This window comes from Megalops cyprinoides, chromosome 7 (genome assembly GCF_013368585.1).
Source record: "Megalops cyprinoides isolate fMegCyp1 chromosome 7, fMegCyp1.pri, whole genome shotgun sequence".
Lineage (NCBI taxonomy): Eukaryota > Metazoa > Chordata > Actinopteri > Elopiformes > Megalopidae > Megalops > Megalops cyprinoides.
The window spans coordinates 9,958,393-9,986,063 of record NC_050589.1 but is presented as its reverse complement, the minus strand read 5'-3'; the positions used below and the strand labels follow the sequence as shown (position 1 = coordinate 9,986,063).

Here is a 27,671-nt window from a genome sequence, read left to right as displayed (position 1 = left end):
AGTAGAACAGGAGGCCACTCCTACAGCCACAAACAGCCATATTAGCCCTCCCAATGTCACCTTCAACTGAAGAATCTAACAAACATCAAAACCAAATACCTACTGAATATGTGTTCTAGGATTAAGCAACTTTTTTTTCTCCTTAAAAAAATAAAAAGAACACAAAAACAATGTTATTATCAATGATAATCAGAACAACAAAATAGTACTCTGGTAATTTTCACAACAATGTATTGACAAGAGGCCCCTCTCATTGCACAGTCCCCTGTTCTGCTCGGTATAAGCATTCTCAGGCTATTTACAATGTACCACACACACTTCCACAGTATATCGTTGCCATGCATTTTGCATTTCCCCAGTTCTGACGATCAGACACACACAGTTCACATGACTAATTCAACTTCCAAATGACGTTTAAAACCAAAAAAAAAAAAAAAGAAATTATTCTGACCCATCCACTATTAGCCAATTACAGACTCAGTGTTCTCGTAATGTTCTCGTCTGATGGAGTTCTGGCACCCCAAAACCTTCGGACAAAATAGGTCCCTCGGTCAGTCGTGTTTGACTTGGACGGATTATTAATGCTGTAAACGGATTTTACAGGTTTTACACATTTAAGCAGAGTACACAACTTTGGCTAAATCAGTGAATTCATCACACTGTTGTTTTCAATTTCTCCTCCATCTCTGTTCCCCTCTTCGAAACATTTCAGCCACAACCCTGTTCCATGAAAGCCGGTGTTGTCAAGCGGTGGAGGTGACCTGGCATCCCAGCACTCCTGGGTAAGTCCCACGGTGCTGCGTCCTTCTGAATGACAGACAGTCCCATTACTGCAAAGGGAGCAGGTCACCCTCACCTCTTATTTCAGTACACTTCTCCACCAGCCCTGCGGGTGACTTTCCTACAACTGCATTAACTTATATCTCAGAGCCTTTACGGCTCCTCCATTGCTCTCTGGGTAAAAAAAAAAGGCAAAGTACCGCTGTATGCCCAAGAGTCTCTGTGGGGGGATTTAACAGTTTTGTTCTTCGTGATGCATGCCGATGTCGACATGGGAAATCAACGGGAGCAATGTGCATGTCTGCATATACTGGGAAAAGAAAAGCGTTTAGAATAATTCCATAGCAGGTCTTTGGTACAACCTGTTTGTAAACAAGTAGAGGTGTTTCTCAGGTCTAGTCTGCGGGGAGACGAGACTCTAGACTCAGGAAGAACAGAAAAACACAAGACTGCATATCTGTTTCAAACTGCTATGTAGGAGATTATGCATGGGCCAGTGAAGTGCCAGTCTAACAATAAATAAAAAATAAAAAAACAAAATGAAGGGGTTGTGCCAAAAATCCTGCAATGGAATCAACTGCATTCAGCAAGTACATACGTACCGTTGCTATGGTTTCGGACGTGAGGAGGGATGCACAGAGAAACAGTGTCCGATGGAGAAAGGACTTAGGAAGACTGACTTGAGGAAGAATCCCTCATAGACCTTCTCTTGTCTCAACAGTACCTGCATAGGTTTTCACCATGTTTTTCCTCTACATTCAACACTGATCTACACATTATAATTTTTGCTTGTAATTATTATTGTCATTATTATTATTGCATTTCATTTTTCTTGCTTGAAAACATATGGTATCACAATGTGTTTCCAAAGTACTGAGGTCATGGCGTAGCTCATATCAATAATTATTGAGTCATCTTAGGCCTGGTCCAAATCAATACCTCAGCCCACTGAACAGTTACAAGATGTAAGCCTACAGAAATGTCTCTTCTCCCTTTTCCCATTTTGAAATGTTAATTTTCACATTTTGTGCATTTGTCATTGTGCCTGTAATCTGCATTGAGCCGGTTTGTCAGGGGATTGATCTGGACTGAGGCCTAGTTGAGTGATGCAGCCCCCTCTCTCCAGTGACTGCAGGGCATGCGAGCTGTGCATCAGCATGAAAGGCAGGGGAAAAAGATGGCGGAAACGTGCGATTGTCATGGTAAACTTGTATATGGGGGGGGGGGAGTTTAGGGGGGTGACTATTGCTGTAAAACCGCCCCACTCCTCTTCCTCATCTCACATGTAAACAGCTAGTAATCCCCTCTTTACATTACATGCCACAGGATCCATTACACAGTTCAAAAATGAAAATGTAAAAATAAAAAAGAAAAAACAACAACAACAAAATATATATGTATCCCTTCATCGCCCGCGGAAATGTCCGTCAGCCTGTCGCCCTCTGGCTGGCCCCGCCTCGCCTCCTCTCAGAAGAGCAGGCTCTGGCGCCGGGATATGCTGTTCACTGTTGGAGGCGAACGGAGACAGAAGGGTTAACGGCGGCGGAGAGGGGTGGGCGCCCGATCACATGCACGGTCTGGGGCCGACACACGTACACATCCACAGCGAGGGACAGAGACGGAGGAGAAAAGGGGGGGGGGGGAGCAGGCTGTCGTGGGGGGGTCACATGGCATCATCAGGAGAACCAGGCTGACAAACGAGATGACAATAAGCACCACAGAGAGAGAGAGAGAAAGAGAGATGTGAGCAAGCACGGAGGACAGACTGATGGAGGACAGAGTCACGGCGAACAGAGAACTGATGCTTGTGGTTGGCTAACGGGCTAAATGTATCCCTGCCTCTCTGACTCACTGGGGTTGAGGGATAGTCCCATGCAGCCGAAGCTCAGACCCCTTGACATGGAGCACTGCATCACTCACTGTGCCTGTGGGCCAGCTCTCATGCCTACGTGTCACTGACTACGTGTTAGCCTGTATGCGTTCATTAGCCAAGGTGAACAGAAGGAGAACTGTTCACCTATACAGCTGTTGCAACTGAATAAATGATTTTTAATGTTATTATGCAGTATCTGCCTAGTGCTAGTTTCTGAATTAAAGTACCTCATTTTATTAAACTTGATTTGAAATAAGAACAACAAAAGTGGTTTAGGTTGGATCAAGACGATACCACAGTGATTTCTGAAACATTCACTTTTTAAATTTTCACATTTAGAAGGCATTCTTATCCAGGGTGACTTAAAAAGCAAGTAAACTGCATGTAACATCCATTAGATATTAAATAACATGTTCAAAAAATATAGTGTTTTCTCCTTTTTCAATACATTTTTGAAATGCTGGAAGCCAAAAATAAGTCCGCCTTTTTCTGGAATGGGTTGTGTAATAATGCTAGAGCTCTCATAAGCCATATTGATTTTTTTTACTGTATGCATGAGTTATGCTTTGAAAGGTCAAACAGGCTGATGTGAAGGGCTTTTTTCTGGTGTGCTTATATAACGCTCCATGTGGCATATTCAGCAGGGGAAGTTTTGCACAGTTCAGAAAGATGTGCGCCCGGAGAGAACAAAATAAGAAGTGTGTGTTTCCTTTAAAACGTGGCTCTGATGAGACTGCAGTGCTGGGGGAGACAGAAGCCTCCAGAATCTCGCTCTGCACCGCCTCTCTCCCCGGTATTAATACTGCATCAGATTGATGATACCGGGGCGTCCCACTGCAATTCGCATTGCAGGCGTGTCTGAGCAGATCCCTCGATCTGGCCAAACCACACAGTCACAGAGGGGGGGGGGGGGAGGGGGAAGGTGTCGAAAAAACCACTGAGGAATAACCATTTTAGCAAATAAAATAAATAACCGTTCCTGGATGTTGATGTCTACACGTGTGCTCTGCCTGTAATGTAGAAGTGATGGTGTGACAGGTGTTGTTTCAGACAGGAAGACGTGTTTTCAAAGTGACTGTTCAGTCACGCATGTAACAATGAGACTCGGTGTGTAGATTGCCATTGTCTTCTTTAACAATGACGCTATAAACAAACACTAAATGCACTCTCAGCCTTCAGTGCCTAATTAGTGCATGCAAACATGTGCAAAATGATACACTGCCTAGAAAACAGAACTTTCGTACCATCATTACCCCACTATAAACATTGCTATCAATATATTTAAATTCTTAATGTAGGGTATATGTGACTGGACTGAAGACAGTAATGCATCGATTGATTATGTGTAGTGACAAACAGCTGACCATTGATCAGCTGATCAGCATTGATTATGTGTAGTGAGAAGCAGCTGATCTTCACAGCTGGAACGACAGCATTTGCGTCAGCTCAGGAATGGTTATCGTTTTAGTTGTTAAAAGCGACCAGGCCGAGCAGCTCTGATACGCAGGAGAGCGGAGAGGGTCAGAGATGCGGGTTTGTCGTCTCCATGTGATGAAAAAAACAAAACAGGTTGTACCTAAGGAGTGCCGGAACCTTAGGCATCTTTGTAAGAGCTCTGGAACACAGTGACGAGGCAGTTAAATTCAGAGGCGGACAAAACTGTTAACACATTAACAAACCAGCACAGGACCTGTAGGGGGGCTATGCAGGCCGCACGTCATAACCTTAAGCCTGAATTCAATCGTACTGCTTTGGGGTTTCTTCTTAACTTTCAATAATTAGCGGATCACTTCAGAGCAATTTTACTCTTTGAAATGTAATGCTGTTTTGGGGTTGTCATACAAAATTCAATACTACACATAAATAATTTCGATATAAGTACTCCGTATCTCTTATACTTTAAAGGCCAGCAATGAAAACACCATTCAGCCACATCCTCTGTCTCTTAGATGTAACTATTTCCCCATATGCAAAGATAACCCCTCCTGTCCCTGCTGAATTGGCTGGTATTTTCAGGCAGGATTTACTCATTTCCCCAAGAGTCCCACAATGCCCGGAGTTCTGTGGTGTTCCAGGATTCCTTAGGTTTAGGGTTAGCTATGCAGCGTGCTTGTAGTCATGCTGTTTCTGCCATCCTCAGGTTTCTTTAAGCAGTGTGGAGTCAAAACAAAGAAGTGACAACTGACTTCAGTCTAAAATGTGTGAAGCTGTTCAGTAGCAGACAGAAGGATGTTCAAACCCCAGTGACTGCCTGTTGTGGCTGAAATGAAGCTTCAGTTTTTTCAGATATGGACTAAAATGTCTTGTTCTTGTGATTTAAAATCTCCCACAAAACTATATACTTGATGGCTATGTGCCTGACTCAGCAACTATCACTTAATTAGTGAAGCATGTGTTCATGAATACATTAAAGCTAACTGAAATTTAAATGAGTGACATACACATCTTGTCTAATTATTTGGTAGTGCATAATTGACAACTAAGTTAATTTATGAAATCATTACTTGAGTATGTCTCTCCTGGTAATTAATTTTTTTTAGAGGGCATTAATTTTCTCATTATAAAGGCATTTAGGTTTAAACTCAGCTAACAACAAACTCATAATATTGTTTAGGTAACGAAAAATGCAAGTCTTGCTTAAACGCACTACTGAAATTTAAAGGCTGATGGAAACACAACAGGACTGAATCCAGGTCTCAGTGAGAGGACAGTTGGCGGGGTGGAGTGGTCAGTGTGTCTGTCCTGCTGGCTGCACTGTCTGCCCCCCCCAAGGATGAGGAGGAGCAGGGGGAGGCGGCAAGAAAGGAGGCGCAGTGTGAGAGTGATGGGAGAGCAATGGCAGACAAGAAAAGAAAGAGGACAAGAGCCCTGGAGATGAACTGAAGTGAAATAAAGAAAAGACACGAGGAAAGGTGAAGAAAGATGAAGAAGATGAGGAAAAACTGAGAAAGGCTGAGAGACAGGTGGCTTAAATGGCAAGAGGATGAGGTTGAAGGAGAGGAAGAGGAAGATTTCCTCCTCTGATGCCGTTACATATTTTCATTCAGGGCAAGGACACACAGGTCTAGTCCTCCTGAGCCAATGAGAATCCAGCATGCTGTACAGATACTTTACCAGGAACAGTTAAATTACATCACTTATTCATCAGGTGGTATGATGCCTAAGCAAAATGATTGCATAAATTGAACTCAAACAGAACCATGGCACAGAATGTAGCAGAATGAAAAACAGAACGTTGTTGGGCCTGAGAGCAGAGCTGGCCATCTCTTCTGTGTGTGCTATGAACCATTCAAAAGAATGGGATTATGTGTTGTGTTTTAAGATACTGCATTCAGATGCTGAGTCTGGCTCTAATACATACAATGTGACATTGTGAGAACATCGTCGAGCACCATTAGGCAGCGTGCAGTAGCTGTATCTGAGCCTCACCTGAGTCAGACAAGGAGCTGCTTCGTATTCCTGGCTCCTTCTCCAGCTGAATGTCTTGAAGTGCAAATATAGAAGTAGCTGAGAAAGAAGAGGGTTTCACATTTTCACATTTTTAGAATTAAAACAGTTATTAAATATTGATAAATAAATCTCAGTGCCTATGTGGGCATGTGTATTTGTGCACATGTGTGTGTGTGTATGTGTGTGTGCGCGTGCAGGTGTGCATGCGTGTGTGCACATGTGTGTATGTGTGCATGTGTGTGTGCGTATGTGAAGTGCACTCACTGTCTGGCAGTGTGATCACCCTCTCTCCCAGGCTGTGAAAGTAGGGGTGTCGCATGGCTTCCTCTGCTGAGATGCGCTTCTTTCCCTCAAACTGAAACCAAAAAACAAACAGTGCAACTGGGTCAGTCCTTCACCCATACAAACACACACACACACACACAATCATCATGCACATACACGCACACACACAGCATTTTTACAATAAAGACGGTGATAAAGCACTGTAAATGTGGTATACTGCCTTTTCCAGAGGAAATTAAAAAAAACAAAAAAAAAAAACAGAAAACCCAGGCCAATCAGGAAAAAGCTGCAAAATCATTCCCTGACCCCGGGAAAAGGCGGTGGAGAGACACATTCCGGCAGGTGCATCCCTCTGATATGCCCGGACACTGGGCTGTGGGTCAGTGTGCCTGCAGCTCACACTCACCTGCAGCAACTTGGAAAGCAGATCCACTCCTTCACTGTCCAGTCTGAGGGGGAGAGAGCACAGCACAAACCCTCACACACAACTCACGGGTATGCTTTTAAAATATCTATGCACATAAATACACAGAGAGTCTCTCATAGACTCAGTGCAGTGGACAGGGCTGGGGTACCTAGGGGTGTGGTTCTGCAGACAGTCGGGTCTATAGCGAGGGTAGTTATAGGAGATGAATTCCTCATTGGAGGTGATTCCAGGCCAGGTTTCTTCCGTAGGTGTACCTGGAAACAGAGGCAAACACACACTGAACAAGACAAGCTCAACTGGGTTTTGTTCTTTTTTATCTTAATGCTCCATATAAAAGTATCATAAATAAGCCCTGCATTTTTTCTGGTATATCATTTCTGTCTCTTAGCGGGGGTGTTTATTTTGGTGCTTACTAATAATTACAAACCTTCCTCACATTAAACAAGAAAATGATCAGAGTCACTGCCAGGTTCAAACCAGTAAGGTTTGCCATACTTTCTATAGGCTATCAAGTAAACAACAACTTGCTTGTTATGGAGCCAATTTGTTGTTTCGTTGATTTCTACATCAGGTAAATCACGTGGTGGTAACAGCTCTCAGTGGTAATCACGAAGTCTACTCACCAAAAAACCTAACCACAGTCTCACACAAGTTCTTATCTCCTACTATTTGTCTTATGGCCATTTTCCTTGTAACCGTTCGCACCGCCTGCTATTTACGTGACAGTGCTTGTTCTGTGTGTGCGTTTGTGTGAGTGTGTGTCATGTGTCACGTGTGACAGTCAGTGCTTATCATATCTGTGTGCGTGTGTGTGTGTGTGTGCCTTTGTGTGAGTGTGTGTCATGTGTCATGTGTGACAGTCAGCGCTCGTTTTGTATGTGTGTGTGTGTGTGTGTGTGTGTGTGTCATGTGTCATGTGTCATGTGTGAAAGTCAGTGCTTGTCATGTGACACTGTATGCGCAGGTCTGTGCATACTGTGTGTGCAGTCTTACCCAGCAATTTGAAGATAAAGTGCAGCTCCTCCTCCACAGTGGAGCCGGGGAAGAGCGGACGGCCTGTGGACATCTCATAGAAGATACACCCTACTCCCCTAAACCAGACAGGAGACAGGACCAGACTGAGACTGCCTAATCACTTTTATTTTAACATTACAAAGTCTGACCGGACAATTCACCCCTATAGTATCAACAGTAGCATATTTTAACTGTAGAGATCAACAATGACAAAGAATTTTGTTGAAGGATTTCATTTCAGGGCCTTAATCTCCTTTAAGAACACACATTCACACTCATTCAGCGAAAAGCTCTGGAAGCACCACCCACCCCACTCACACAGTCCAAGACCTGTGGACTCAGATGGGAAATCATAACACATGACTTCAGAGCTGCTTCGAAAATCTCAGAACCCGTAGCTGCAGTACGGGTTACAGACCAACACCCTGGCCTCTAAAAACTCAGGGAAGAACAGCGGTGTGAGATGTAGCCTCACCACATGTCTATCTGGGTGGAGTAGTCAGTGCTGCCTAGTAGGATGTCTGGGGGGCGGTACCAGAGCGTCACCACTTCATTGGAGTACGTCTTTGTGGGAATGGACTTGGCCCTTGCCAGACCTGGGGAAGACATACACTGTCATACACAGTATCAAATACAGCACATACAGGATAACTGGTAAAATAGCCTTCAGGAACCACTTTCTCATTGGCTAAACATCATTTGCTGATATGGACCAATCAAAGCATCAGTTCTTTTGCTCCAGATCAGCTGGACATGATAGGCCAACTAGTAAGTAATGAGGCCTCAACTTTAAAATTACTACATACACTGCAGAACACACAGTGTGCACAGTTAGGAAGTTCATGCAGAATGACCACAAGTGTAAAATATATTTTATTACACATTTTTAATATACAGTGATAAGTCAATACCCTATGGCACATTGGAGATCTATATTACATGAGTAGCATATGTGTGTGTATACATATATACATACACACACACTACTCACAATTAAAAGCATTTTTAGTGATAGTTTTGAAAAGCATAGTAGTTCATTAATTTATTTCATATGTACATGTCATACATAATATGGCACTTAACAGAACATGACATGTTATGTAACGACTCCTACTATCGGACTGTGACGCTTTTGATGTAGTATTGAATCTGCTCTTAGCCTAACGTTCTTGTATGCACTTTTGAAAGCCACTCTGGATGAGAGCATCTGCTGAATTACTAAATATAAATGCAATAGTCACCAGCTTCAAGGCACTTCAGTTTATATGCTGCATTTTCACTTACAAACCAAAATGCAAAAAGGAAACCACAAACAAACACACTGCAGAGAAGTTTCACCATCACCAAGACGACAACATTGGCTCGCAGACCTACGGACAGAGGCGAGTCAGAGCTCAGACAGACAGACAGACGGTACTGACCGAAGTCAGCCAGCTTGAGCTCCCCGCGCTCGTTGATGAGCAGATTCTGGGGTTTGAGGTCTCTGTGGAGGACTTTCCGCCTGTGGCAGTAGTTAAGCCCACGCAGCAACTGGAACAGGAAGAGCTAAGGAGACACACAGAGACGTGAGAACACCGGAGACAGAGAGCAGACTAGGACTGACAGAGAGAGAGAGGACCAGGACAGGGAACAGAGAGAGGACCAGGACTGCAGACAGAGAGCAGACCAGGACAGGGGACAGAGAGAGAGGACCAGGACAGGGGACAGAGAGAGAGGACCAGGACAGGAGACAGAGAGAGAGGACCAGGACAGGAGACAGAGAGCAGACCAGGACAGGGGACAGAGAGAGGACCAGGACAGGAGACAGAGAGCAGACCAGGACAGGGGACAGAGAGAGCAGACCAGGACAGGAGACAGAGAGAGAGGACCAGGACAGGGGACAGAGAGAGAGGACCAGGACAGGAGACAGAGAGAGAGGACCAGGACAGGGGACAGAGAGAGAGGACCAGGACAGGGGACAGAAAGCAGACCAGGACAGGAGACAGAGAGAGAGGACCAGGACAGGAGACAGAGAGAGAGGACCAGGACAGGGGACAGAGAGCAGACCAGGCTTGCCTGGGATGGGAAGGAAACGACCAGGGAAGGGATGGGGAGATACAATTCATACTAAAATCAGCTTATGTGCCAGCAGCCATACCACCCTGCAAGCCTCTCCTGCCTGATGGCTGAAGCTAAGCAGGGTTGGGCCTGGTTAGCACTTGGAGGATTGACCATCTGGGGAAAAAAACAGGCTGCTGCTGGAAGTGGTGTTGGTGGGCCAGTAGTGGCCTGTGAACCTAACAGGAGACCAATGGTCCAGTGCAGTAATGGGGACACTGAGTCATAGGTGACGCCTTCTTTTGTATGCAATGTTAAACCAAGGCCCTGACTCTCTGTGGTCATATACGACACCCTGGCACTTCTCACAAAGGGCTTCCCCAGTACCCTGGCTAAATTCCCAATCAGGCTTGTTCAATCTGGCCATCTAATAATCCCCTAATGTAATTGGCTAAATAATTCCATCCCCCTCTACCTCAGCTGATGTGTGGTGAGTATTCTAGTACAATATGGCTGCTCTGCAGGTGGGTACTACACATTAGTAGTGGTTGAGGTGAGTACCCGCTTCACCGAAACGTGCTTTCTGAACCCTGACAGGCTGAAGGGAACTATATAAATATGGCTCATCATTATTAATTTTGACTTTACCCTGAAAATTAAATGTGACTGTCTGAGCAGAGCAGACATCAAGAACTGCTATAACTTATCTTCAGTTTTCACTTGTCCACGAGGTGACAGTGCACAGTACACTGGATGTGCAAAACAGTGAACATGTGGGCAGCTGATATTTGGTCTTTCCACACACGTATGCTGCAGTGCAACTTCGCTGCTTCTGATTTCAGCTGTTTTGATCCGCCATCCCATGAGACCCAGCTGAAAAAAAAAACACCACACGCCCACAGCATCTCGCAGGAACGCCAACGGCGCGGAGCTTCACCTTGACATTGTGCATGTGGATACAGTTGCCGCAGTCGTCCAGATACTGCTTCAGGTCTTTATCCTGCGGGAGAGATTTGAGCCCGTGTTACTGTTCTGTCTGTCACAATACTGCCATAGATAAAACACACAGGAGAAACAAAGCCAAACCGTGAGTGTGGTACGGCACGACGGGCCCCCAGAGCCACGCGGTGCTGGCGGGGGGTGGGGAGGGACAGGAGGGCACAGCGGCCGCGGGAGAGAGGGCCTGCTGGAATGCGTTAGGGCCAGGTGCGCTAATCCCCGGAGCCTGACTCACCAGGTACTCGAACACCAGCGTCAGGGACTTCTGAGTGTGGATGATGTCATGGAGAGTCACGATGTTGGCATGCTTGAGGTCCTTCAGCAGGGACACTGGGGAGGGGGGAGGAGGGAGGGAGAGAAGACTTGTGTTACCTCCACATCCAGGAGGCTGCACCCCAAAACAGCACAGAGGGGACGGGCCTCACCCTCTCGGATAGCGGTGCAGGGGGCCCCCTCTTCGTGCTCCAGCCGAATCTCCTTCAGCGCCACCAGGTTGTCCGTCAGCTTGCTGCGGCCCTTGTACACAGTGGCGTATGTCCCCTGTGAGAGACGAGCCACAGTCAAACCCCGCACACATGCGCATGCTGTGCAGAGCATACACACCACACCAGGAATGTGTATGTATTTCACTTAAACCGATATTTGAATAATTCACGGCTCACAAGATTAAATATTCAAATAACTTAACCTCACTTTTTTCCCCCCAAAGAATGAAACAATAAAGCAAATCAAAGAATAAAGCATCAGTTCTTTCTGTGTAAATAATGACTCATTACTAAGGAATCTGCATTTAATTACAATTTCAGACAGAAAAAATGAATAAAATAAATGTATAATCTGCTATTTTAAGCAGAAACCTTAGGCTCCATTCCATGAATACTGATGAGTAAGAATATTTTCTCTTAATTAAAAACCATTGGAATTCCTGCTCCAAGAAGTCAGTTGGTGATCTCATGTTCAATTGTGGCCTGTCCAGACACAGATGAGGAGAGTAAAATGGCGCAATTATTCACTCAGACATACACGCACAGACGCACACACACACACACACACACACACACACAACCCACAAATACACACACACATGCACACATATAAGCTCATATACACACGCACTCAAACATACGCACACACATTCCGATAATGAACTCACACATACACACAGGCATGCACACAGGCACACACACACACGCACACACACACACACACACATGCAGAGCGAGGAGGAGGATGGAGTGACAGGAGTTGTGTATCCGGTGAGCTTCGTACCTCTCCCAGTTTATCCAGCTTCACATACGTTTCCAGCTTCCCGAAGCCAATCTCTGACTGCAACGAGCAACAAAACACCGTCAGAGCGCACTCTCAGAAACACTGTTTCACCAGCTCACAATGTCCGCATGCTTTAAAATGGAACACGGAATGCTTTAGGCCTGAAGCAGTTACCGGTTTCATTCAAAATAACAAGAAACAGAACCATGCGAAGGTCTGAAACCGGACCAAACTGGACCAAGGACAGGAATCCGAAGCAGAAAAGGGCGAGAGGGCAGGAAGAGAGAGGGAGAGAGAGGGAGGACGAGGGGAGCGGAGACCGGACGGTTGCTGCTGTACCAGAGACACTCTCCTCAGCCTGCGGCTCAGAGGCTTGTCAAACATGGGGCTGTTCAGACTGAACTTCTCCAGGTAGCCGTCGGGGAGTCGGATGTCCGCAGGTAGGGACAGGCGCTTGTTTATGTCCTGAGAGGGACAGAACAAGTTCAGGACAGAATCAGGACACACCTGAGACTTGGGGATAGAGTCAGAGATGCAACACAGCTCCTTCTTGTACAAAATAGTGCCCGGGTTATTGAAGACAGAATGAAACCAGGAACTGCACAAAAAACCTTGAGAAAAGGGTCATTAAATCTGCAAAACAGACTTGCCAATTGAGTTGTTTACATTAATATAACGGACGCATTAAAAATGTTGCAGTATGGTGGATGGTTAAGCTTTGTAATGTAAATGGCTGTGAACATTGCTCATTAAAATGTGCTTCAATAAACAAATAAACATTGAAGTGTAACGTCAATCCTTTTATGAGTGCATGGACAAGATAAACATAAAAAAGAGAAGTAGCTACTATACAATGCTGAGTCAGCTAGGGTAAGCTGAACTTATTTTGCATGCTCACTGTGTTTTGTGATTTTGTGGTTCTGTTGCTTGATAACTAAAAGGATTTCTTATGCTTTGTTTTGCTTTGGTGTGTGTGTGTGTGTGTGTGTGTGTGGTGTGTTGTGTGTGTGTGTGGTGTGTTGTGTGTGTGTGTGTGTGTGTGTGTGTGTGTGGTGTGTTGTGTGTGTGTGTGTGTGTGTGTGTGTGTGTGTGTGTTCGTGCAGGAGCACCTCTGTGGAGATTTTGCGTCCGGGGTTGTTCCTCAGTCGGACCCTGACGGGACTGTGCACTTCGTCCGAGGACGTGGCCGAGGCCTGGTCACTCTCCCCATCAGAACCCATCTTCACATCCTCGTGGACTATTTCTGCACACACACAGTAACGGCTCAGCTCTTTACCGTCGCCAAACACACGCATGTATTGCTTGACTTCACACACAGACAAATTCAGCTACCTCTCGGCAACAGCAGTCTCTCCCACGGAAGCCACTCACACGGTCTACACACCTGTGCAGTAGAGCGTCTCCTACTCTCTCTCTCTCCCCCCCTCTCTTTCTTATCTTCCCCTGCCTCCACCCTTCCTGACAGTGATGAGATAATACCTCTCCTTCAGGGCTGCTGAGATATAGGGGAGCAATATCCCCTCACCTCTATTTGAGGTATAAAAGCAATATCTTTGTACCTACTCACCGCCTGTCTGTCTCTGCTTCTCCCTCTCTAGTTCAGTCTGTTATATGAGGGTTGTGCGGTGCAGTTGTGTGGATTTACGAATGCCACTCCAACCCCCCTAAGACAGAGAGTGTGTCTCTCTCACGAGACTCTCACTCACACACACAGACACGCAGACACTCACACACACGCACACAGACACACACACGCCCACGCGCGCTCTCTCTCAGGCCAGCGTGTACCCAGGCGTGTGGTGTGGTTGAGATAGGAGCTGAGGCTACGGCCGAGGCTGCGTGGTCTGCGCAGGGCGGAGCTGTACGACTGCAGCAGCGAGTGCATGCTGAAGGAACTTCCTGTGCGCACTGAGCCACTGCCCCTCACTGCGCCCCGCATACTGCCACTGCCCCTCACTGACATGGCGTCTGGGAGAGAGAAGGGTGGGGCGGAGACACAGGGTGGGGCACACACGAGGGGGCAGGAGGGGGTGGACAGGGGGGTGGTGGCGATGTGAGGGGGAGAAGGTGGTGGTGGTGGTGGTGGGGGGGGGGTATGGGCAGAGAGCAGGAGAGAGGAAACAGTGGGGAGAGAAAGAAGGGGCAGAATGAAAAAGGAGAGAAAGAGAGAGAGGCAATGAGGGTGAGGGTTCGAGGGACGGGCAGAGAGCGAGGGAAGGTGTGACAGGAGAAAAGGAAGGAGAGGCAGAGAGAGGCAGTGAGAGAGCAGAGATGGAGACCAAGCCAGTGGAAGGAAACATAGCAACAGACAAGCCAGTGGATGAAGAAGATGAGCAGGAGGAAGAGGAGGATAAAGAAGGAGCGGAGATGAAAAAGACAGACCAGAAGTACAGGAGAGGAGCGGAAGGAACAAACAGCGAGGAAACACAAAATGAGGAATGAGTATGGTTGATTACAAAACAAAAATTATGGAAGGAAGAATAGAGGAACAAAAGCAAGGTTATGAGAGGAAGGAGAGAGTGAGGGAGTGGAGCAGAGGGGAAAAGGGGGAGACAAAATATGAGAGGAGAGATAGGGAGAAGGGGGGAAGACAAGAAAGGAAAAAAGAGCAGGTAACTTCAAATTAAATCAAAGAACCAATAAAATAAATAGGGAAACAAAAAACATACCTCAATGGTTATGGAGGCGTGTTTTTTTTTAAACTTTCCTAAGAGGTTAAAGAAAAAAAAAAACACAGGGTCTATTTGCAAGGAACACCTTCAGTATTTGTAATCTGTAATAATAACCAACATGGTCATTGAGCAATAGCTCTCCTCTGAGCAATAGCTTATTAATGGACTGAGAGGTCACAGTTCCAGCTGCTGGCTCACAGACAAACGATACCACACTACTCACGAATGTAAAAAGTGAAATTCTGTTTTACATACTCCAATGTTACACTTAGCTAATGCCTTTTTTTAAAAAATTCAGCTGTGGTTTCCTAACACCACTTTGGAAAATCTGATTTATTAAGGTGGACAATACTGTAAGGGAAGGTTTGAACCATCAGCGTGACATGAGTATAGTTTCAATATTCCTGGAGCCTCAGATAGCCAATGTTTAACCTGCCGGAACTCTGAGGAGGAGAGCAGACTGAAGCTGTTTCATACAAGTTGAAACCTCTGCAATGAAAAATAAAGTGATCCATCAAGGCAGCCAGTATCACAAGGGAGCCATGCTGGAGAAGTCATGCTTTTCGGTTAAAAGAAAAGAGCAAGCAGGAGAGATTAGCTCCGCTATCCCACACACACTCCCGCATCCAGAAACCAAGTCCTTAGAGATGTGAAGCTGTTAATATGGAATTTGGGATATTCGTTCAGTCATTCAATCTGTCCTTAATCCCCTTTTTAAAACAGCATTTAAAAAAACAGAGATCTGAAGTATGTGTAATTGAGTTATGTAGGGTATCCTGTCCTAATTCACTTCTCTTGGCTTTGCATCAAGGTGCAAGCTTCATCTTGATAGTCACTGAGAAGTTGGAGTATGCCAAACTGGATGCTAAAATAATTACTCCACTGCCATGGAGGTTACACCTATGACACCTCAAGGAGCAAATCATTCCTAGGGTGCCGTGTTTTGGAATATTTTAGTGCTAGCTAAAGGGCCGTTTTAATAGCAGAATTTGTTTGTGACCATGAATGTGTTACTATTATGGCTTTGGAAACAGACAGGCAACACTCTGACTCCAAACAAAAAAATGAGGGTATAGGCATCTGTGAGACTTCCACCCCCAACACCTGGTGATTTCATTTATTTATGTACTGTATGTATTCATTTCTACACCATAGCCATAAATACATCTGGAGACAATGACTGGCAAACGTGGCAAATTTTAGTTGAATGAGTAAATGCTGGTACATGTTCATGCAAGAGAATTGTCTAGAAAATTATTACTGCATTGCTGGTGATACAGAGTATCAGAGCCTCTTGTCCTGGGCAATGGAGTGTATGTTACGAGCATGACTGTAGGAGCTTTGAGCCGAATTATGTAATGTGTGAGAGCTAATGCAAAAAGCATTTTCTGTCACTGTAGAGGACATGGCTAGTATTACCAGACAACTAGTGTATGCAGATCTGCACACCATGTGTGATAAGTGAATCAGATGTGAGGCGAACATTGCCAAAAGATAAACGATGACCATAACTGGTTGTGACCGAGGATCATGGGAAGCAATCCGCATGCATCTACACACTGTGAAAAACAGATGCGTCAGATCTGAACTTGAACAAGTGATGATACAAACTGCAATAACTTTGAGACCATATTGGGCACAGCTTGACACGGCCAGGGACTCAGATCCATGAAAAGCAGACTGTGCACAAGTACTTTCCAAATCTGACACATACTGACTAATATGAGAACCACGAGTGAATGCTGTGAAAAGATATCAGCTTTGTTTCCATTAAAATGAATTTATCTTGGAGCGCTAAAAACAATCACTTTCAGCTGTGCAAAACACCCACTGAAGAAGGTGTTTCCACAGACACTGATCTGTTAGGAAAAGAGTGGAACCATGTGATTGTGACTAAGGCTGTTATCCACTTGGGTGGAGATTACTTCACTTGCAGAGAGATTTAAAATTTGCTTGGAAATATAATTAATTAGGAGTTTCTATTGTTTCCATTATTTTTTGCCACAGCAGGCAAATAATGAGATTCTGTGTGACCACACCTGTGACCACACATCTCTTGCACATGCAACATTAAAAATGGTTATTATTATTGTTTTGTTGTTATTTAAGACACAGTCGAGGCATGGTAAGTTTTTCTGCAACTTGCAACTGATAGCATTTAGGCTAATTATTTTTCATTTGCCAAAACTGACCATAATGGACATAGATAATGGCATAATGAATCTGGGTGACAGAACAACAAATGTTCCAAATCCATGAAAGCTAAGAAAAGTTATCAAAAACTCTTCCTAGTGATTCTATTTTAAAATCCTAACAAGACACTGCCAAACTTCTAGCAAGCTAACTTGTGTCATTTAGGAAGGGGGTATCGGTAACAATTCACTAGATTCTTCCACCCCCTCCAAAAAAAGACAGCTGTGCTCAAAACACACAAGCAACCGCAAAGTACACCAATAAGCAAACAACTTGCTAGGGGGCTTTGGACAGTACAGAATGAATTTCAATATTCTCTTAACTCCTGGTTAATTTCACGCTTGCCTGTGCTGTGCATAGCAGTTAGCTTTTAGTACGCTGTCTGCATGTTAATGGGCTAACCAATGCTCTCTCCTCTTCTGTAGTCCAGTGCGATTAATATGAATTCAAGTACACTTATGTAAAAAATTGTACCTGTTCTTCTCTCCTCATTAGAAGCTGAAGTGTTGAAATTTCAACTCTTTCAACCCTGGTTTGTTTTACACAGCTACTTCAACATAGCAAAAATGCTACTAATAATTTTTAAAAACCCCACTTTATTATATTTACCTTTTCATCTAATACAAAAACAATGCACAGCACCTTCAATTTGAGTTTCCTTTTCAATAATAATATTGCATAAAGACAGAGAAGCCCAGCTTTCACGGCAACAGGTCACCGGCTCAGTCAGAAGACACACCTGCAGTGTTAATATTTCAGTTTTTACCCTTGGTTTTTAATGGAGGTTTTTAAAGTTTTTAAGAAACCTTGGACAGAGCCTGAAATGACAGAGTCAGGTTCTGCATGCAACTTGACACCAAGCAACAGCAGACAGAATGCTAAGTTTATGTTTCATTCAGAGATTTACACAGCGTTCTTTCCCAGAAAAGAACTAGTAGATATGAATGAGTGTGGAAAAACATGTTACAAAAAGGCCAATGAAAAAGCAGAAACGAGCATGGAGCATTTCCTCACAGAGGATCTCCTGTGATCCTCTCACTGTCATGCCATGTTAAAGACAACATTTACTACACAGGGATTTGCCTAGGTAAAACTATGACATACCTAATGGAGGTAAATTATCAACCTTGCATTTTGTAAACATTTTTACAAACTTTTTGAATTTCAAACGGAATAAACCCCTCACCATCTGTACAGTATTACTGTAAGGCAAACAAATACAGTTTTATCACACAGTTTCTTTCACTGAAGAGTGTGACCACCTTATATGTTCAGACAGTTGTAGTTCTCATGCTTGGTCTCATACAGAATGGACTGTTTATTTTCAGTATGTTTTCAAGTGTGCACTGTGATAGCATCCAAACAGACAGGGGCGACTTCCAACTTCTGATTTGTATTTTGCGTTGGCATGGTTGCCCCCTAAAATGACTGCTTATTGTACTGGGGTCTGTAATTAGTGATAAGCCCGTGGATCAAATTTCAATGTAATTCTAGCCTCAGTGAGTGTCTTCTATCCATAACACTGAGCATTATGTGACATGTGCTGTAGTCAGGGCTCAGGTCTGTACAAAACTAAAATCACTGTGCGCTGTGTTGAGTATACTGCGCCAGAATAACTATTCATAGTGTTAAGTTTGTAGAGTTAAAGCGTAAAGTGTATAGCATAAATTGTATTGTTCCAGTCGTAGCATATATTTTTGTTTGTGTACTGGACGAGAGTCACAGTATGCAGTTGGCAGACCTGCTATTGCTCTATTTGCAATGCTCAGTGTACTGTACCAGAGTTACTGTCAGCTGAGTGTACTGTACCAGAGTCACTGTGAGCTGAGTAAACTGTACCAGAGCCACTGTGAGCTGAGTGTACTTTATCAGAGTCACTGTGAGCTGAGTGCACTGTACCAGAATTATGGTGAGCTGAGTGTACTGTACCAGAGTCACTGTGAGTTGAGTGTACTGTACTGTACCAGAGTCATTGTAAGCTGAGTGTACTGTACTGTACCAGAGTCACTGTGAGCTCAGCTGAGTGTACTGTACTTTACCAGAGTCACTGTAAGCTGTGTGTACTGTACTGTACCAGAGTCACTGTGAGCTGAGTGTACTGTACTATACCAGAGTCACTGTGAGCTTGGCTGAGTGTACTGTACTGTACCAGAGTCACTGTGAGCTGAGTGTACTGTACTGTACCAGAGTCACTGTGAGCTCGGCTGAGTGTACTGTACTGTACCAGAGTCACTGTGAGCTGAGTGTACTGTACTGTACCAGAGTCACTGTGAGCTGTGTCCTGGGAGCTGATGGTCTCGCTCAGGCTCTTGTCCCCACTGTTGCCCCCCCGCAGCGTGAGGGACAGCTGCCGTTTGATCTTCCTCATGCGGTCCATCAGGGGGGGCAGTGGGGGGCGAGATGCGGAGGGCGGAGGGGCAGCCACTGTTCAATCTCCCTGCAGGGGACAGGTACACACAAACCCACCATTAGGATGTGCTCTCACACGTGCTGAACAGAGATCAGGAGGAGAGAGCAGCCACTGGACAGTCTCCACCATCACACAATACTCACACATCCAGATCAGTGTGTCTGCATAATAACCACACTCTCAGCTCTGTGCTAATGTATCTTTGGACAGCAGTGTGATATAGTGGTATGGAGAAGGGCTTGTAACAAAAAGGATGCCGGAATCCCTGCCAGGGTGCTGCTGCTGTACCCCTGGGCAAGTTACTTAACCCACAATTGTCTTGTCTCAGTAAATATCTAAATGGACAACAGGTAAAAATTGTAACCTGTGTAAATCACTCTGGATAAGAGTGTCTGTTATTATGGCAACAATGTAATTTATACCACTAATTAAGATTTAAATAATTGTAACAGGATGCTGTGCACCAACACAGTTCAGTATTCCATACTGAACTGCCACTGATGGGTTAAGGAAATGAGATCTTTAAAGAGTACTTTCACTGCCCTTTTAAACGCCACCCAACAACTACAGAAAAAAAACATTACTTCAAGCACCACTCACAACGCTGAAATCCTGCTGATGCCTGTTTTCGCTTCCTTGAGACATTCAGGACTGCTTCTTCTCAGGGTTTGCCAAACAGCCAGAAGGCACCGATTTTGCTTGCGGCTTAGTCACTTGCTTTGGCACACAGAGGAGTTACTGTCTCGGCTCCAGATTTCAGTGACTGCATTTTAGTGACCCACAAAATCTGCCGCACATCCTTTCCAAAGAAAAGTCTTCCCACCTCTGCAAGTGCACAAGTGCATACAAACCACAGCGTGATATTACAGCGTGGCTGGTACCTTCTGTTAAACACCCCTTGGCTTTTCCAAATTATAGACCAACGAAGCAACCATTTAGTAGAAGTAGAAGTAGAACATTTTACTGACTAAAACAAAGAATTAAACCATCCTCACAGCTCCCGCTAATGAGGGAAATGGCTGAAAGAGCCGCTGAGGTCTGACTGGAGAGGGACATCAGCCACCCCCCCATCTGTCTAATATTCTCCAAAATAAAACTTCTATTTTTACCACTTGCTCATTTAATGAATCCACCTTCCTCTAATCTACTTGCGAAAGGGGGATGTAATAACGGGAGGAACGGAGCCAAATTTCGCAAACAGATTTGCTCATGGAAAACGTGCATGAATTAGTCAGGATTTGACAGGTTTGGAACGCATGGCTCTCTTTGATCCGGAGCACATGACTCAGTCCAGGGCAGCCAGGGATTGGTCAGGGCTTTCTGCTCGCCATCTGACAGGACACCTCATTACAAACACATGCTGCGTAGCCCCTGTGACGATGAAAAGGCCACAGGCATGCAGTCGCACTCTAATCCCCACAGACCCAACAAAGGTCTCGCAAAGGTCTCGCAACCTCAACCCCGAATATCAGCCAGCCAAAAAGAAGCAGAGGCACCAAGGACTGCATCCCCCTGCCGTAGGATAATTAAACAGGCAGAATACAGGGGCTCCTTGTACACAGTACAAAGACGAGCAACTTCAATGTATCCAAGGGAGAGAGCATAGATGCAGGAGGCGCTAAGGGGACTCGATAAACATTTCACAAAGTAAATTTTGTGCTTGATTCATTTCAGCTCCTGCCCCGACCTCCCCCCTGCAAATACTCTCCAGGCCTAGCTGCACCCACTTGCGCTGACCAGAACCAGCTCTGGGTGGGTTGCTGCCCTCGCTTTGATTTCTCTGGTTTCAGTGACGCAGGCGGTAGGTAGCAGCTATGTTGGTGGTATGCTGCTATGAGGGGCAGCTAGAGTCCTGCCGCCGCTCGCACGACCACTGAGACGCTACAACAGGGGAGTGACTGTACAGGCCTGCTGGAGCGTTAACAACAGAAAAAACGGAAAAAAAAACCCTAACAGCAGCTATAGGGTTTAGATGCAGTCTGACTCTGGCAGACGCAGACTGACAGGATCGACACCTTTTATCCCCCTCACTCCGACAGCCATGTCCCTGTATGAGGCTTTGTGGTCAAGGGAGGAAGACAAACTTGTACTCCCGAGTCCGGGGTGTTTCAATGTTGTAGAACTGTAGTGTTCTCAGCGGCCCATGATAAAAAATACCGTCCGCAGTGGTGGGCTGGCTCAGTTCAATCTGCCTCTGTTTTATTCTGCAAAATCCCCTAATACAGCCTTCCACTTTCAATCAAACTTTCTGTTTTAGTTTTTGAAGCTCCATATGAAAAAAAATATTGTGTGTAGCACAGGCTTAGAGCAATTTTTATGGATTTTTTTAAAACCCACGATCTTGATCCATGTAGCGTGAAAGCTAGGAAGTCAGTCTGGTGGATTTTAAAGAATTTATATGTTGGGTTGGGATAGAATGACTTGTGCAAAGGTCAGACTCTTTGGGGCCATTTCCTCATAAGAAGTCACAAAAGGGGGGATTACAGAAGTACATTGTTTACGTTTAACAGCTAAATCCATACTTAAACAGTGAGGATAATTTCTGTGAAAACCATAAAGGGACATAAACTATTGTGAGTGGCTGTAATTTGCCACTTGTTTGATAGCTCTCCATAAAGAATATGAAAGCTTTTGTGGGTGCCCTGCTTAGTGGCTGACATCAAATATGAACCACTTTGTGTCTTCTGTAATGTCCACATCTTGATTTTTGCTACACCGTCTGTTGATGATTGGCATGTATCATTTATTGCATTTACATCTATCTGGTTCAAGAAAAACACAGAAAAAAAAGACAATGCAATGCCCATAAAATCTTGGAAAAATTAAGGATTTTCCAGCGAAAGATGATTTAAACTGTAAAGGAAGGTGTTTGCTGATTGCTTGGCTTTAGCCAGGAGTGCTGGACTGCAGTGTGTTCAGTGCTTTAGGTATAAGAGAGTTATCCGGCAGTAGTTCACTGAAACTCTGCCAAGTCTCCTATTACAAAGAGCCCTTTTACAGAGGACTTTGTGTTTCCTTTTTAAAGTTTGAAAACAGTGACCCACAGCAAAAACATCCCAGCTTTTCTCATTGCCTTGAAATAAATTAAAACCTATTGTATCACATGCTGAATGAGCTCCTTCTCTATGAAGAAAATACAGATAAGTAAAATGCATACAGGTATGGCCTACAGATACATACAAATACCCAGAGGGATTCCTAAGGCTATTAGCATTTAAAAGCGCTAATAATGAAAAATGGCAGCATAAAAAATGCCGTATTTTGTCATGAAAAAAGGACATTGCATATGCCATATTTGTATGGAGTATTTCTCCCATTTTGCACAGCTCTGAAGCAGCAGAGAGACCTGGGGAATAAGCACAGAAACGGACACACAGGGAATGACCTGTGGGACAGGAGGATGGAGCTTATGCTCCCTACCTTCACAAGGCATATCAAAGAGTTTGCTAATACCAAGCACTGCGATGAGAAGGTGTAATTTAGGCCACATTCAAAGTTAATCGCTCGTGCAGTTCATGAGATAATTATAACGAGAGGAAACGGCAGGGGCTTAGGATGGTAGTCATCTGCTGCGAATGTGAGGAGACGGATGACTTTCGGGAAGGTATCTCATCCCGTCTGCGTTCGCCCTATAGCTTACAGGCAGGGAGAGCGCGGGGGCGAGCGCTGTTAAACTGTGCCGTTCACAGGACGGCCTGAGGACGGGGTCGAAAGTGCGTCACTCCAAACAGTCTTCTCTCCATCAAAGTGCCTGGGTTATTCAATCAATTAATCGGTGATTGTTGCAGCCGGGTTGTCTCTCGCCGAGGTGTTAAGCTTTTAGCATTAATTAAACAGCTAGCTTTACCTCCAGCGGAAAGAGAACAGTAAAACCCCCCTTCCACAAAGACCCCAGGAGTCGATCTGTGGGTGTCTAAAAGGGTGATCACTGCAGCAGCCATATTTAGCTTTTTTATGAGAGGCTGGTGTTTTATTTAGCAATTTCAATACAGGCTGCAGTTTTTGTAGGAGCTTCACACTATATGACTAAGTACTACCATCTTGATATTTATTCATTTATATTTGCATTCAAATATATATTAGGTTCAGTGTAATGCTTTACAGTGTAGTGGACTAGCACATCTGCTATGCGTCAACAACATAACAGTAAATCTATATAAATATTAAAGATTACATAATAACAGCACTGCTACTATGACCCTACTACTAATTATAACATCATTGTTGTATTCTTGCTGTTATTATTATTGTTATTATTGTTTATATTATTCTATTAATGTTGTTAAAGACGAGCCAGTTCAGAACAGATTTTTTGCGTTTGTTGTCGGAGCTGTGAACCCACCAAGGATGCTGGTTAGCTGGCAGCAGACTATAGCCGCTCTGACCGTGCAAACTCACTGGCACAGCGTAGCACTCTGACACACCGACACACGCACTGCTTTGTGCTGGCAGAGGTTTGCATGTGATGGACACACTCAAGCTTCAGCTGGCCTCTTACAGCAGGGGACATTGCTAACCGTGCAATATGATTCGACCTACGAGCTCAGCCAATCACAACCCGAGGATGGCGACCAGGATGCAGGACTTTCTGACAGCACTCCGAGTGACAGGTCCATCACACTCCTGTCATGGACTTTACCTGACCTATTTTCACTGCGGCGGGTCTGAGTGAAACACACATAACACATCCGTTAGGAAAGACGTTCTGCCTCACGGCTCTCCGCAGGAAAAAAGAAGGTCTGGGGACACAGGACATGACAACCTCCTTGTTGTAAAGATGACAAGTCAAAAGAGGCAAACAGTGAAATAAAAAATGCTCTTTTAACTGCAATCCACCCCTCCTGTTCAAACTCAAAGCTTGTGTGTTCTTGTCAGTGCAGAACTCAACAGACAATCAGCTTTGCAAGCTGATATTCAGCTGCAGCGAGCGGTGGAGTGTCAAACACTGAAACACACACTCTCCTCAACATAACGCCTACTCCCTACCTCCTACAGAACCAACAGCCCTCCCCTGCCCACAGCCCACTCCTCCTCTTCTCTTCCGGGGGTGAGCTAGTCATACAAGAGAGCAGAGTCCAGATTGCTGAAAAGCACAACCTAGATACATGTTATGTGTGTTTCCAAGGGCCAGATTTTTTCTAGAATCTACTACACTTTACAGTTTAAGAACTGTGCATACTCAAGCTCTGGAGAAAAAGACAAGGAATAATACAGACATCCACCACAAACAGGCAGGTTAGAGATAAGTTAACAAATAATAATATGATTTCACAATGTATAAATATATTTGCACGAGAGAATAGTTCCCTCAGAATATATCTATGCACCATTTAAAATCTAACAATGTTGATGTGCATCTGCCAAAATACCAACACATATCAACAAGCTTTTAATAAACTGCAGTGTGGTAAATATGTTACTTTTCTGTACAGCGCTTTCTGTCATAAATTCCTACACTTCATCTGAGGGAATTGTGGTGGAGTACACTGGAGTACCAGTGGATCTACCTATTTTTACACTTTTCGGTGTGTTAAAAATACAGGCACTGGTAACATTTAAGTGATAATTCATTTGTTAATGGGCCACAATATGGGGGCATTGATAAATATAAAATACCCCTTGTTACACAGAAACACTTTTCTGCAGTCTGGAGGTTTTTGGACCTCTAATGCTGCTGATGTGATGGAAGCACTTCGTGAAACAATATTTCAGTGAATTTGCAGTGAAGTACATATTTTTAAATGCCAGGTTTTACAGATTGTGTTTAAAGATAACACATTCTAGCCCTATATAATTTAATAAGTATAAGAGCATATATCTGTGGCTCTGTTAGATGTGAGCTGGAATAAATATGTTTGCAAACCAAAAATACAACACTCTTTTGACAGTGCGTAAAACCACCACAATTCTGTGTGATCAGGCTGGATTTAGTTACAATTGCGTCAATAATATCCAGTTTGCAGGGCCCTCAAACAAGCAACAGAAACAAGTACAGGCCTATGGACATCAAGGCTCATAAGTCCTAATACAGATAATGACTGCATTTACATTTATTAAATTAGATCCAACAATGGGGCATGATCGCATTGCATTCACGTTCGATGTTGCACAGCTCGGCGCATTTTCATGTGGACCATTTCCCGTTATTCCAACAAAGATTAATTTCCTAAATGGCAGCAATTTGGTGTCGATCATTTGTATTCATAATCGCACCACCACCATCATCCGCATAGTAAGGCTGTCCATCTTTTCTTGCAACACTCGGAGGTACTACGTTACCCGTTAGGAGTGTGACGCAAGACTAACGTTGGCTTATTCGAAGAGAGTACTTAACCTTACAGTGTAACACGACAGTCACTTATGTTAATGCAGACCACAAACGGAATAAAAACGTTCCATTTTACAAGCAATCTTGTGTATTTAAGATCACGGCAGTCATGGTGCTTTCTCTGTAAACCACCGTGGCTACCTGTCCTCTACGTACAGTACGCTGATATCCCTTGAAAGAGCCTGAGCGAATGAATAAAACAATTTTCCCCACTGAAATGTGTGGTCACGGCAGTTATTTGTCTAGTTATGCTGTATAGTCGACCGTCTGGCTAAATTTAGCTAGCGAGCTAGCTGCATATTTCCAATGTGTGCTGGAATGCGATGCGGTGAAATTTTAATAATATTAATAGCCAGGATGTGGCGACCAAGCAGGCAGTCCCTTTCGGACCTTTCTTTATTCCTTACAAGCCAACAAAACCGTATGCTGACTTGTCCCGACCGACATCTGAAACGACTGTGAAATGTGAGATGCAACGATTCTTTGACATCAAAATAGCTAGATGTGCTTTTGAACGCAGTTGTATTTGCTAACTGCAAATTGAATCGCTTTTGTAACACAGCGATAAATGAAGATCTGATATTTTAAAAGCCGTTTCAGTGTCAGTAGGCTACCGCACACGGACAGATCGCTTAGTTGCTTACCCGAAGACGCGAGATCCCGTATGCCCTTGTAATCTTAACAATAATATCCCAAAGCCACTGCGATCTCCCAATAGTCCTCAGCCATGACTCTTCGGGCTTTGATTCGGCACAGATTTCCCCGCGACTGACAGCATGTCCCAGCCGCGTTTTCCGAAATTATTATAACGTTACAGCTGCTGTGTTTTTTTTTCTTTCCCAAATCCGGAGCGGAGCGGAGGGGGGAGTTCGGCAGCTGCGAATAGATTCGGGGAGTCACTCACTCTGACCGTCTGGAGAGGTGAAAATCACTTAATTGCGCATTTGTTCGCGCTATCTCCAACCGAGTCGTTTTACCATTAACAGATTTGATGAAACGGCGAATGTTTTTCAATTTTGAGGCGAAGTTGCGCATTTCTGAAAAACATTTTCCTTTAGCTATTAATTACTTTATTCAAATATTATATGTCCCCCCTCAGTGGCCGTCGGTGTCCAAAAGTGGTCTGACCCAAATTCCATTCAAGAAACTGAGGCTGTACCATTGCATAAGCACGCACGGGGGGAAAGAGAGGTCAGGTAACTACACCACAGTCTTCTGGCGAAGTTTGCAGCACGGGAGCGAGAGAGTCAGGGATTACCCCACAGCAATGCCCCGTGACCATTAGATACCTTCCCTGTAAATTTTTACAGGGCGCTGTTCTCAGCAGTAAAATAATTAGGCCAAGAAAAATAGACACAAAACAATAAATGAAAAAAAAAAATCTTTACCTATCGAAGAACTGGTATGATTATTCCCACCTTCTTTATCCTTGAATTGAGGCATATGTCTATACCTCCTACAGACAAGCTGCACCGAACTGATGATCCTTAAAATTCCCGAGTGAACTGTCTCATATCGTGTGCCGGCACTCAGGTCTCCCAGCTAACATAAGAGTCATTGAATCTGCGCTTTGCCTCAACAGGCATCGTCTCCGGGTGTCATAGCTACTTTGAGGTTATGCATCAAGTAGTTACTGATGCGGTGCACTGGGTAAAATAGTACAATTTGTTTTAAAAGTAATTAAAAACATACACATTAAGGATATTTCTAATTAGTAAAGCTGCCCGTTAAGGGTTTGCTTCGTTGCAACTGGAGAGACCACACCGCCAGCACGGCTCTTTATGAGTACATCTCCATCACTCAAAGTGACAGAAGAATGCGGACTTCAGAACTACAGCTAACCAGCGATTGCCACTGTGTAACGCAGAAGCGAAGCCATTTCAGAAGCGTGGTGTTACGTGCAAAATCAAAAAGATGGAGAAGATCTCATAGCT

At 44.4% G+C, this 27,671-nt stretch overlaps 1 protein-coding gene across 1 annotated transcript; it reads right to left on the bottom strand.

Moving 5' to 3' along the window:
- Positions 1 to 121: 121 nt before the first annotated feature.
- On the bottom strand, positions 122 to 26,777 carry cdk16 (cyclin-dependent kinase 16). The gene is made up of 17 exons (XM_036532533.1): positions 26,382 to 26,777; positions 19,259 to 19,436; positions 13,923 to 14,102; positions 13,244 to 13,377; positions 12,474 to 12,599; positions 12,135 to 12,191; positions 11,291 to 11,405; positions 11,101 to 11,195; positions 10,804 to 10,866; positions 9,251 to 9,374; positions 8,305 to 8,425; positions 7,809 to 7,906; positions 6,964 to 7,069; positions 6,795 to 6,837; positions 6,368 to 6,458; positions 6,083 to 6,160; positions 122 to 2,285 (listed from the first exon to the last, which is right to left on the bottom strand). The coding sequence occupies exons 2-17, from the start codon at positions 19,374 to 19,376 to the stop codon at positions 2,248 to 2,250; spliced, it is 1,587 nt and encodes a 528-aa protein (XP_036388426.1). The 5' UTR covers positions 19,377 to 19,436; positions 26,382 to 26,777; the 3' UTR covers positions 122 to 2,247.
- Between the last annotated feature and the right edge of the window lie 894 nt (positions 26,778 to 27,671).

Coding starts and splice junctions, on each gene's coding strand:
- cdk16 (XM_036532533.1), bottom strand. CDS start 19,376: ATGGACCGCATGAGGAAGATCAAACGGCAGCTGTCCCTCACGCTGCGG. Junction 14,103..19,258: donor CACAGCTCACAGTGACTCTG/GTACAGTACAGT, acceptor TCTCTCTCCCAG/ACGCCATGTCAGTGAGGGGC. Junction 12,600..13,243: donor GACGCAAAATCTCCACAGAG/GTGCTCCTGCAC, acceptor TGTCCCTCTCAG/GACATAAACAAGCGCCTGTC.